Genomic DNA, 12,931 nt, shown 5'->3' with positions numbered 1-12,931 from the left:
ATTATATCCTACCCCATTTCCCATAAATCATCTGTGCTCCAGCCCGCTACACGTCATTGGATATAAACAGTCACATGAATCTACATTGAATCATAATTGGCCAAAGATATGGGATTATGCAAATCCACTATCAGATTAATGCCCTGGTTGGCTTGGGCCAAGTGTAAAGGGATTTATATGTTTCCACACCTGTATGCATTTACTAAACAATAGACTAAATTAATGCCCTGTTTGGCTTGGACCAAGTGTAAAGGGATTTATATGTTTCCACACATGTACCCATTTATTATGTTGTCTTTGGTTCTCAGTTCACTGTTTATATCTGGCTACTTATAGATTCTTTTAGATAATAGAATTACACCCCTTTCATGTACGGTCTATGGTTCAATGTTTTCATTTCATTAACTGAAGTTTTACCTTGATTATAAAAACTAACCCACTACTCTATGACAGTTTGCTATGTCAATTGTTCGAAATGGTTTACCACAGAATTGCTTTCGAGAGTAAACATGTTGTTTCAAGCCTCTGAAGTAGATTTGTGTTTTATAGATGTATATATTCTGTTTGGGACTACTACAAGACAAAATTAAGACGCATGGTCACTATCACGTTGTTGTGGATCTGTCAAGGCTTTTCCAGTCATTCCACACTCTACTATTAGGGAGCCATCATTATTTACGACCTTCACTCCCAAGTTTTTGAATAAACCACACCCCCTACATCTCCCCAGGTCGTAAATAATGACGGGCTTTTTCAAGAAGTTCCATTTCAATTAAAATGTTAGCATATTTTCTAAGAAACAGCTTGGTTTCATCTATTTTTGACTAGCTAAATGATGGCCTATAGGATGGTTCTCTAGGGCCTACAAGGTTGTCCTGTTGGATGCCAATAGGATTGTCATCTGGGACCTACAGGGCTGTCCTATTGGACACTAATAGGGTTGTCCTCTAGGATCGATGCGGACTTATAGGGTGTCCTATTGGACGTTAATAGTTGTTTTGACGCCCACGGGGTTGTCCTATTGGATGCAAGTAGGGTACGTTGTCCTATAGGAATCGTGTCAAAAAAAACATAGGTTGCCCTTTAGGACTGCCCTTTTAAACTGTCCTGTAGGATTGCCCTATAGGAACCTATAGTATTTTTTAGTACATGTCTAGATCTGTAAAACATTCATGCTGGGTTTTGGTTGGTGACTAAAAATCCCATGTCTCCAGTGTAATTTTAACATGTGACCCCAACCAATAACTCAGTGTTTTCACCATTTCAGTATAGTGAGCAGATGGATGGTCAACCAGACATTTTTCCTCTCCAAATAAGGAGTTGAATTAAGTATTCAACCAATCAACTGCTATGCATGGTATCCTTGAAAAGACACATAGCTTGATTTGCCAAGTATACGGGTTGTGCGCAGACAACACTTGCAAGGTCAACCATCCAATCATTGAGGCTACTCATGATCATTGTCATACGTACAAAAGCAATAAACGCACTAGGGCAATTACACTCTTTGTCATAAAAGCTTAACATTTGAGTGTTTGATACACAAAATCCATATCATGAAAGCTTAGCATTTGGGTGTTTGAGACACAATCCATATCATAAAAGTTTAGTATTTGAGGTTTTGTGCAACAGCCTGAGGTGACAAAACAAACAGTCCAGGCGAAACAACACTAACTTATCTATCGACTCGCGTTGACGCAATGCTTGATGTCTTCTGTTTTAGAATAAATTGTTGAATGGGAAACCTCAAATGCTAAGCTTTTAAATTTTTATGACAAGGATTGTATGTGTGTCTCGAACACCCAGATGCTATTAAGCTTTTTTTTAATGACAAAGAGATTATACACTCTCAGCATCTAGGTAATTGATACTTGTACTATTTTTAAAGGCTTTCTGTGGTAAAGAGGTTAAGCAATTTGCGTAAAGAAGTTTAGACATCAAATTTTAAGAATTGGGGGAAAAAGACTTAACGAAATTGGCATAGCCCTCAAAGTATTGATGACATTTTTAGGACCTCTCTGATTGCACATCTTTTTTGATAATTAATGATCATACGTGAAAGACTAGTGAATTGGTGTTTTTATGATTGCAAATCATTAAAGAAACTGTTTACGTTCACCCCAGCCTTAATGTATTATAATCCTTATAAGAAGTACAAACACCTTACATCTCACTTCAGAATGACTTTAGTGGTCTGAGGAATTACAAATGTTGGCTACACCGTTACTTGACATTCCGAAGCAGGCTGTAACCTTTATAAATACAGGGTCTTATCAAATGAAATTCTAATGACCAGCGTGAATGGAATAGACGCAGCTGTGATTTTCAAGATAAACTCAATTGATAAGACCCTTGCATCTAAAAAATTATACACTTTTTTCAAAGTCCATTTTAAACAATCAATGCCACATGAGGTATCTGATAATAGGAGGTCGTACAATACAAGGACGCCAATATATATGTAGACTGAGTGAAGTTGACCTAAGTCACTAGAAACGCTATTTTTTTTATCTCAGACAAGTAAAAGCAGACAAGTTTGCAAAGACAATGGATTGAACCTTAGTCTGAGATTGAACAAAAGACATCTATTTCATGACCTCCTGTTATCAGATACCTCACTTGGTTTTGATTGTTTGAATTGAACTTTCAAAAGAGTGTAATTGTTTATATACAGGGGTCTCAAGTACTCGATAAAAAGAACAGTAACTGCCTTAAATGGTAGATTTATTTTAAATAGTGACAGGTTTGTTTAGGGTTTAGACAAAATGTCCTGACCAGAAACAATTCCTTTTTTGGCCTTACAGCAGTGCAGGATAAATGATCATGAGCATGTAAAACCGTTCATAGATAATCGGGTGCTGTAAAATTAATATTTACTAACCTGCCGCTGTACGTGATATTAAACTCACGAATACCAACATCAGTTGGATTATTGTCAACCGTATTCTGGAAAACATAATAAGGATATCATCTATAAGCAAGAAGTCGTAAAGAAAACAAAGATTGCATATTGAGTAAAAAAAGTACCAACATAAATACAATCGAAACAATTTTTTTAAATATAGAAATCTGAAAAAGAAATTGTTTCTTGCTTGATTTATACTATCAAGAGTTTTAAAACAAATATGATCCAACAATTCAGATGTGTGATGCCTGTGAATTTTAATTAAAAAATTTAGCTGTGTTTCTGTTCTTCCGTAAAATGCATGTTAAACCAGATTTAAACTGAATGCCCTCCATAAGGGGAGGCTTGCAAATTCATGATTTATGCAAGAAATTTAGCTACATATGTGATTTTTGTCAAGTCCCATGGTGAAAGTCAGTTGTCAAAAACGTTGTTCAAATGCCAGAAAAGCTTGCAATCTTGGACTGCACTGGGCTTTTATGATCTCCTACATACCCCGGATATGTACACCCGTTTCCACGGCAAATAATAAATGACATTGAAACCCACATTGCGCATCAGTAAGTTTACATACTTCATGGTAGACATCGTAACAATGAAGTGATTAGGTATTATTGCCCTACTTTGTAAAATGTATACATACTTGTTTCAATTGAGATTGACAGATGCACCATGCATCTGCTCCAAATCGTACACATGCGTGAAAGGTGTGAATTCACAAGAAATATCAACCACAAATGAAATACTTGAAGAGGTAGCAGAAATTGAAAATACACAAGACGAAATAACGTTATCACCTTCCACATTACAAGCAACATCATCCATTCTGGAGGAAGAAATGACTCAAATGTCTATCACCTCACGTGAAACAACGTCGTCACCACAAGGTACATCCCCTACATCACGTGAAATATCAACCACAGCTGAAATACGTGAAGAGGTAGCAGAAATTGAAAATACACAAGACGAAATAACGTTATCACCTTCCACATTACAAGCAACATCATCCATTCTGGAGGACGACATGACTCAAATGTCTATCACTTCACGTGAAATAACGTCGTCACCACAAGGTACATCCCCTACATCACGTGAAATATCAACCACAGCTGAAATACGTGAAGAGGTAGCAGAAATTGAAAATACACAAGACGAAATAACGTTATCACCTTCCACATTACAAGCAACATCATCCATTCTGGACGAAGACATGACTCAAATGTCTACCACTTCACGTGAAACACCATCTAGCAGTAAGACAACGTCGTCACCACAAGGTACACCCCCTACATCACGTGATATATCAACCACAGCTGAAATACGTGAAGAGGTAGCAGAAATTGAAAATACACAAGATGAAACAACGTTATCACCATCCACATTACAAGCAACATCATCCATTCTGGAGGAAGACATGACTCAAATGTCTACCACTTCACGTGAAACACCATCTAGCAGTAAGACAACGTCGTCACCACAAGGTACACCCCCTACATCACGTGATATATCAACCACAGCTGAAATACGTGAAGAGGTAGCAGAAATTGAAAATACACAAGATGAAACAACGTTATCACCATCCACATTACAAGCAACATCATCCATTCTGGAGGAAGACATGACTCAAATGTCTACCACTTCACGTGAAACACCATCTAGCAGTAAGACAACGTCGTCACCACAAGGTACATCCTATACATCACGTGAAATATCAACCACAGCTGAAATACGTGAAGAGGTAGCAGAAATTGAAAATACACAAGACGAAATAACGTTATCAACTTCCACATTACAAGCAACATCATCCATTCTGGACGACGACATGACTCAAAGGTCTACCACGTCACATACAACACCATCTAGCAGCATGACAACATCGTCACCATATACATCTCCAACTTCACAAGAAATATCAACCACAGATGAAATACTTGAAGAGGTAGCAGAAATTGAAAATACACAAGATGAAATAACGTTATCAACTTCCACATTACAAGCAACATCATCCATTCTGGACGACGACATGACTCAAATGTCTACCACGTCACATACAACACCATCTAGCAGCAGGACAACATCGTCACCATATACATCTCCTACTTCACAAGAAATAACTTCCACTATGCAAGTACCATCTCTTTCACCGGATGTAACATCTCATAAAGCATTGTCGACGGTTGGAGAAACATTGTCAGAGATATCTTCAAAAACTTTTAATAAAATACAACAAACAACGTCGACAGGCAAAATGACAATGACAAATGTACATTCGACATTGCGTCCTTCGAGAGCGGATAAGACAGGCAGTGTGTACCTTTCTACAATAACAGCAATTGTTTTTTGTGTTGTCATTGCATGTGCAATCACATTCATCCTATTTTTACTCGTCAAAACCAGTCGCTTTCACCATGGAACAAGTTAAAGTATAATAAAATAAAATAAAATGTTAAAAAACAAAAGAATCCATCTCTGTTGAAATGTGTGTGTGTGTGTGTGTGTGTGTGTGTGTGTGAATTACATAAGAATAAAAGCACTATAAAATACACTTTGTTATGTGGTTAATAAAACAGATTTATTTTCGAATTACAAGGCTTATTAAATTAGGCCTTCATTTGTCGCATTTCATTTGTAATAAGTTGCATAAAGAGAACAAATTCTTCCATGGTCGGTTTTTCTACCAACGAGTTTTCGACTCAACGGTCTTCATACTTTGTGCTTTTCATCATCACAAGGAAGATGTCTGTCATAGGGAGAGACTGTCAGGAAAAACGCTGTTTCTCCTTGACGTAATCTGTGAATGGAAGTTCTGTACGCCTTTGTCCACCATTCGTTTTTTCTTCATCGAAAGAAATGCCCACATGAATGCTGTAAGTTTCTTCTCCCTCGCGTAACAAAGAGCGACATGTGCACGTATTTATGTGATAAATATATATATATATATATATATATACAAACAAATTTTCTGGTGTTTTTTTTTTCATCCACGCAAGTAAAACACATTCGTCACGTCTTTTATGCAAATTACGACGGTTAGTCCACGGTTATAAAAGAAGGCAAGGGGTGATCTTTCCTCATTATCAACTAAGTATGAAGCCTGCTGTGCTCGCTTGTGTTGTTTTCCTCATCGCCTGTTTTGGCTGTCTTTCCATCAAAGCCGAAGAGGTTTACTCCAGTGTTGGTGACGATGTTATCCTTACGTGTCGGCACCCTCGACGCAGAGATGCACGCCGACTTTTGTGGCAGTATGAAGGTGGTGAATTACCACCTAAACTCGACGTTAATGTGAACGGGACGGACTTGAACCTCCGAATAGAAAACATCACTTATTCTGACACTGGTCGGTACACATGTAGGAAGGTAGGGGGAAGACGTCGTAAACATAATGCGGTCTACGCCAACGTTAATTTGCACGTCGGTGTGAGACCAGTGATTTCGGACTTTAAATGTTACAGCGAGAATATTCTCGAGATGTGGTGTGAGTGGGATTTGGTGGACTCGACAAATGACACGGTAGAGGTTTTTACGTACCGCCACTACTTTGAGTCAACTTCAGCATGGCGTGACTGTCCAGACGTTGAGACGAGAGGTCGGCGATCGTGTTTTTTCGACAGGTGGACCAACTACGGCAGCCTCCACGTAATGAGGATTGTGGTATCGAATGCTTACGGCCATGACGAAAAGGAGATTAAGTTCAACCCCGATACGCAGACGCGTACCAGACCACCCGCTAGCCTAACACTCGTGCGAAAGACACCCTACACTGTACACGTCAGGGTAGGCAAGCCGGACAATTGGATTGAAGATTATTTGCAGGTGGGGTACGCTTTACAATACAGAGATGATGTTTCTGAAGATCAAACGTGGAAAAACATCAACGACGCCTACAACAAAGACACTTTCGTCGCTGTTGCACTAAAGCCCTACACGGCATACTCCTTCCGCGCAAAATGTCGCACAGAATACGGCGTTAACGGGTCGTGGAGCGATTATGGTGACACCTTACATGTATTGACAGACCAGGCTGCGCCTTTCGATGGTGTAAAGTTGAGAATCAGTCTTGCTTTCTTGGAAGGGGACAGTGTCGAGATGACGGTTGTTGTTAGACAAGATCCTGTATTTTCCAATGGCGTTATCGAGCGTTACCATTTTGATCTTCGTAAGGGTACGAATGAAACCGGCAAAGAATTGATTCTAGAAAGTGGCTTACGTGGACACACTTTCACAAATCTTACTTCTATGGCCGACTATACCGTCATTGTCACTGCCTATAACGGAGCTGGTGCTTCGCCGCCTACATACTACATGTTAAACACTCGAAAATGTTTCGTGAGTTGCACTCCCCCCGCGTATTGAAAAGCAGGAAATGCACGCTCCAATACTTTTTTAGTTGAAGATGTTTTAATGACTGTCTGTGTTTTTAGGCAGTAGAATACACAATACGCGTGTGTGCATCCAGTGTTGTGGTTGTTTTTTTTTGTTAGTTACTTACATTTACATATGCCAAACTGAATTTTTCAAGTTCGTTTTTTGGAGATTAATAAAAAATCATTTGTAAACGGAAATATGTGTGTGACTCGCAACAGTTTTTTTTTGTGTGTAAAAGTGGTTTTTGGTCGATTTTTCAACTCAATGGTCTTCATACTTTGTGCTTTTCATCATGACAAGGCAAATGTCTGCCACGGGGAGAGACTGTCAGGAAAAATGTAATTACGCAAATTTTGTAACTGTTTCTTCCTGACATAATATGTGAATGGAAGTTCTGTTCTCGTCAATCCAAGACACATTGTGTCATTCTTTACAGATGGTTTGATTTTGATGCTTTGTACACTTACATGATTTGGGCGCCACACTTTGGGATCATTTGTAATGACTTTCTCAATACAATGGTTGGAATAGTATTCCCGCCTCGATTTCAGTTTTGCTAGTTCTGTTTGTATTCGCTCTCTTCCGAAACTTTCAATACGTTTCCAAAGTGTTGTATTAAAATGGTCATACAATTTTACATCTCCAGCATGCCACTTCAGTACCTTTCCTGCCACTTCTTCAGTAATGTTACTTTTTGATTTTGGTGCTCGTGCATTCATTGAAAATGCTACAATATCGTCTGTATCCCAACACATCAATTCTTTGAGCAACACAAGCGATTCATCCATGTACTCTGCTATCATTATTAAATTAAATGTTTCGTCTATATATTTAATTTTGTTGTCAATATTTGTCACGTTCCACATATCCTCTGAGTTCATACCAAGGTCAAACAGCATAGGATTCAATAATCGTGCATTATGTGATTTATTATAATAATATTCGATACCGTCAGCGAATTCTTTCAAACCTGCGGGGCCTTTTAGACCAACATAATTGCCAAAGTCGAAATAAGTGAATGAGGATTGAAATAATGATACGGGCTGTCTCAAACAAGTAACATATACAGTGCTCGGGGGCATAATGGCGCTGATACCTTCATAGCTAAATCGTGAATGGTGTGTAAATATGTTATACTCGTTCCAGGGCACTTTCATCGCTTTTCGTTTATCGAATGGCTTGGGCCATCCCAGATAGTTTCCTGAAGGCGGGAGAACGAAGGTCAGATTGTTCATGTCACCATACCTTAGCAGTATATTAAGAACTGTACTGCTACCGCATTTATGTAGCTTAGAAAACGCTATGTTTTTCTTTGGTTTACATGTTGGAACCGTCACCGAGACATTAGCATCAGCGTTTCTTCCTCTGAAGATGTCATGAACAGGAATAGAAGAGTATTTTTTCCAATTAGAGTTGAAGTTGGAATAACTGAGCTCGAAGAAGAATTTGCAGGAGACGACACTCAGTATAACAAGGGTGACGATATGAAGTTTATACAATAAGTTCTTCATGCCGACAGTATTGATCTAGTATGAGCAAAGATAAAAACAAATTTATCAAGTCAGGGATATACGATTTGTTGGGGCAAAAAACCCCTTAGAGTTTATATACCTTGTACGCGTCGACGAGTGAACATACTTTACATACAGCCTTGACTAAACTCTTCTAGTATAATGTTAATGTTAGTGCATACCCTACGCCACGTGAAACGCCATCTAGCAGCAAGACAACGTTGTCAAGACGAGATACATCTCCTACTTCATTGCATGTGCAATCACATTCATCCCATTTTTACTCGTCAAAACCATTCGCTTTCACCATGGAACAAGTTAAAGTGTAATAAAATAAAATAAAATGTTAAAAACAAAAGAAACCATCTCTGTTGAAGTGTGTGTGTGACTTACATACCAATCAAAGCACTATGAAATACACTTTTGTTATGTGGTTAATATTAAACAGATTTATTTTCGAATCACAAGGCTAATTAAATTAGGCCTTCATTTGTCGCATTTCATTTGTAACAAGTTGCATGAAGAGAACAAGTTCTTCCATGGTTGGTTTTTCTTCCAAAGAGTTTTCAACACGGTCCTCGTATGCACATTGAACTTTGTTGATTTCATCATCAGAAGGCAAATGTCTGCCACAGGGAAAGACTGTCAGGAAAAACTGAAATCTACATGGCCTTGCTTTATCTCCTTCTTCTTCCTGTAGCATACTTGGGGAGAAGAAAGGTGCCCAAATTGCCAATGCTTTGCATATCACATTCAGTTTATATGCAGATGCAGCTCTATCTTCAAGGTTGGTATTGAACATCATTCTAGCCATTCCCTTCACACATACTTCCAGAGAGGTTTTCACCAAACACGTTTTCTTCTGCACTGTCTTGCAATTCATGAGGTACAGATATACCAGTGGATACTTGTGTTTGAAAAGTCTGGACTCTTGGTAAACCCTTTCTCGAAGTTCCTGTAGGCAAACGAAAACAAACAAATAAAACAACCTTAATAAACTCATACGAAAGCAAGAACACCCACACCCCCAAAACACCATATATATATATATATATATATATATATATATATATATATATATATATATATATATATATATATATATATATATATATATATATATATATATATACCCTTTTCACAGTACTACAGAAAGAAAATTTTGTCATTTGTCACTCACCAAATATGCCAAGTAATCATCTGGTTTACAAGGACGAGTTGATTTTGGTGGTCTGATCGTTTGACACTGTGCAATCTCTTTCAACATCTCTTTATGCACCACTTGTTGTACAGCCCTCGACCTTTCTTTGCTCCTCCTGATTTTACGTTTGCATCTTTTGGCTGCCTCTTTATCCATTTTCACTTGTAGTTTTTTCTTCGTTGATGTCATCTTGTGGATTTTACGTTTGTGTCTTTTGGCTAACTCTTTGTCGATTTTCTCCTGGTGCCTCTTAGTAGCTGATGTCATGTTGTGGACTGATGATGTTCTTTCACTTATGTTGCTGCACATAATGATCGTTGTCATATATATAGCCTTGTTTTGCAAATATTTCTGACGTCACATCTTGTTTCATTACGTCATGGACGTCATTTATATTGCCTTGTTTCTCAAATAATTCTGACATCACGTGATCAGATATACCACATTATATGTGATGTCAACAAGCTGTAAAATGGATGAGGAAAAACATGTGATGTCATTTTTTTCTTTGACGTGAAAATATATGCACGTTAATCACAAGTCCCACGATATGATGTTCTCAAATATTTATGACGTCACGTCTTCTTTCATTGTGTCCGTGTGATGATGTCGACAGCATGCAAGTTGTAAATTCATGGATGTGGAAAAAATGTGACGTCATTTTTTCTTTGACGTGAAAAATATGCACGTCCAACGATATGATGTTCACAAATATTTATGACGTCACGTCTTCTTTCATTGTGTCCATGTGATGATGTCGACAACATGCATTTCGACAGAATCACGTTCGTATTAACACTAACAATACTGTAGCAAGCACACTCGCAGTGTTGTAAGTAACATTCTTGCTACACGTAGCTGCCCCCACCACACACGTTTGTGACCACTAAGACGTCTAATGACGTAGGCAGCGAGTCACGTGAAGTCACGTGTCAATTGTGTGTGTGTCTCTCACATTGTGTTATTAATTCAACTGCGCTCGTACGACCTAAACTTTTAAGTCGCACACACAAAGAGGCAGAATAGATAAGTAGCGGGTTTGTGTGCACAGTGTCAATTTCTCAGATGAGTGATGGAAAATAGGTGTCGAGTCGGGGCAGAGCGGGGAAATGGGCAAGACCTTTTACCAACGAATTCAAAATCGAAAACGGGATTACACAACAATATTGAATTTGGCGACGAGGGGGGTAAATACATCAATCATACTGGCGGAGCAAAGGGCAGCGATCTTTACTGGCAGGAAACGGCAACAAAGTACAATATCATCTCTAAAGTGTATTCGTTTGAAAAACACGCCGTGAAGAACAAAGCAAGGGTCTTTCTCAGTCAAAACAATCTCAATTTAGCGGATGATAAATTGAAAACAGCTAACCAAACTCTGAAAAGACATTTCCCAACGCGGAATAAATTCTGTGACAACTTACTACGGAGGAACTGGTACCAAGTCAAAGACTCGCATGCAGTCTTTGCCGTCGGTTTACTTACCGAAGACAGAAAAACATGCGAGGGAGGAACAGGATGGACGGTTCAATTAGCCGTCGACAATAACATTCGTGTATATGTCTACGACTGTACAAAAGACAAGAAGACGAGCAAAACTCGCGGTTCATTAAAGTGGTACACCTTTGACACGGATCAAGAGAAATTCGTCGACGTTCAAACTCCGTCACTGACGTACAACTTTACCGGCATCGGAACAAGGTCTCTGCCAAACGAAGGCAAGGTAGCTATAGACACAGTGTTTGCCAAAACCTTCCGATAAAAAAAAATACCTTAAATACCCTGACAACGTATGTGTCCCGAACAATGACTACTTGTGTTCTACTAGTAAATCGAGGGTGAAGTTGACATGCAGCGATGAAAGAAAAGAAGTTTAACTTAAATTATAACAATGGTGCCGTCGCTCTTCTATGGTTTAAGGAACTCACATCACTCCATCGTCGAAACGTCACTTCGCATATGGGAACAAAATTCTTTTGTCAAAATGACCGACAACGAAATCGATGTAATAAACGATCTGCTTTTTAACCCGCTGATTTTCACCATGACGTATAATTCAAAGTGTATAAAGCACAAGGATGTGGAAAAACTGTGACGTCATTTTCTTTACGTAAAAAACATGCACCATGATACGATATTATATCAAGCCACATCACGTGTAGAGAAAACATGACGTCATAAGTTTCTGGATGTGGAAAAAATACTATTTTTTTTGGACGTGAAGAACATGCACGTGCCCCATCAAGCCACATCACGACGTCATAATTGTCTTGTTGTTGCCTATAAATATCTGCATGCTTTTCCATTTGAGCGACATTCTCATCACTGCTATACTGACAAAATGTCCAGTATGAGGCAATTCCAACACGTTTCAACAAGGAGTGACTGCGATTCGCAACTCGTCGAGACTCTGATAAGAAACATCAATGTCTGTACACGAAGTCAAAAGGCGAAACTGGAGAGAGAATTGGAAATACTGAGATCGGGCAGCTGCAATCTACTTGCAGGGGTTTTGATACAAGAGCACAAGAGAAGAAGGTATCTAGAAGACAAAATAGATTACCACATCGAGAAAATGGATATTGTTATGAATCGAAACCTAAACCTACAAGAATCGATGGAACTGTTTATCAGGCAGGACCCGTACACACAATAGGGACAACGAATCATTGGAACAGTTGGCAAGATTAAATGACCAGACATCTTGACGATCATCTGGAAAGACACATCTTGATTTTTGGAAGAATGCAAGTCATACAGTACGATAAACATTGATGAGAAGAACATATCCTTCACACTATCACAAAAGATAGCACCGAACAATTTGATGATGTTTGATAATGATTTACTTTTTCAAAAATAAAAAATACGATTACTATCAACTTTGTGTAATATATCATTTTTTTATTTACCCAAAACAAATGCATACAAAAGTCAGAGGAGTGCATA

At 38.5% G+C, this 12,931-nt stretch overlaps 3 protein-coding genes across 3 annotated transcripts; 1 reads left to right on the top strand and 2 right to left on the bottom strand.

Moving 5' to 3' along the window:
• The first annotated feature begins 5,992 nt into the window (after nt 1–5,992).
• On the top strand, nt 5,993–7,258 carry LOC144439837 (interleukin-6 receptor subunit beta-like). The gene has a single exon (XM_078129070.1). The coding sequence runs from the start codon at nt 5,993–5,995 to the stop codon at nt 7,256–7,258; it is 1,266 nt and encodes a 421-aa protein (XP_077985196.1).
• A 302-nt stretch (nt 7,259–7,560) lies between these two features.
• LOC144439836 (galactosylceramide sulfotransferase-like) lies at nt 7,561–8,781 on the bottom strand. The gene has a single exon (XM_078129069.1). The coding sequence runs from the start codon at nt 8,779–8,781 to the stop codon at nt 7,561–7,563; it is 1,221 nt and encodes a 406-aa protein (XP_077985195.1).
• Nucleotides 8,782–9,221: 440 nt separating this feature from the next.
• On the bottom strand, nt 9,222–10,654 carry LOC144440372 (uncharacterized). Its single transcript, XM_078129739.1, has 2 exons — nt 9,962–10,654; nt 9,222–9,736 (listed from the first exon to the last, which is right to left on the bottom strand). The coding sequence occupies exons 1-2, from the start codon at nt 10,304–10,306 to the stop codon at nt 9,260–9,262; spliced, it is 822 nt and encodes a 273-aa protein (XP_077985865.1). The 5' UTR covers nt 10,307–10,654; the 3' UTR covers nt 9,222–9,259.
• Between the last annotated feature and the right edge of the window lie 2,277 nt (nt 10,655–12,931).

The sequence above is a fragment of the Glandiceps talaboti genome, chromosome 9 (genome assembly GCF_964340395.1).
Source record: "Glandiceps talaboti chromosome 9, keGlaTala1.1, whole genome shotgun sequence".
NCBI classification, from domain to species: Eukaryota; Metazoa; Hemichordata; class Enteropneusta; family Spengelidae; genus Glandiceps; species Glandiceps talaboti.
Note: the sequence above shows the minus strand (reverse complement) of the source record. Positions and strands in the feature narration are given on the sequence as shown.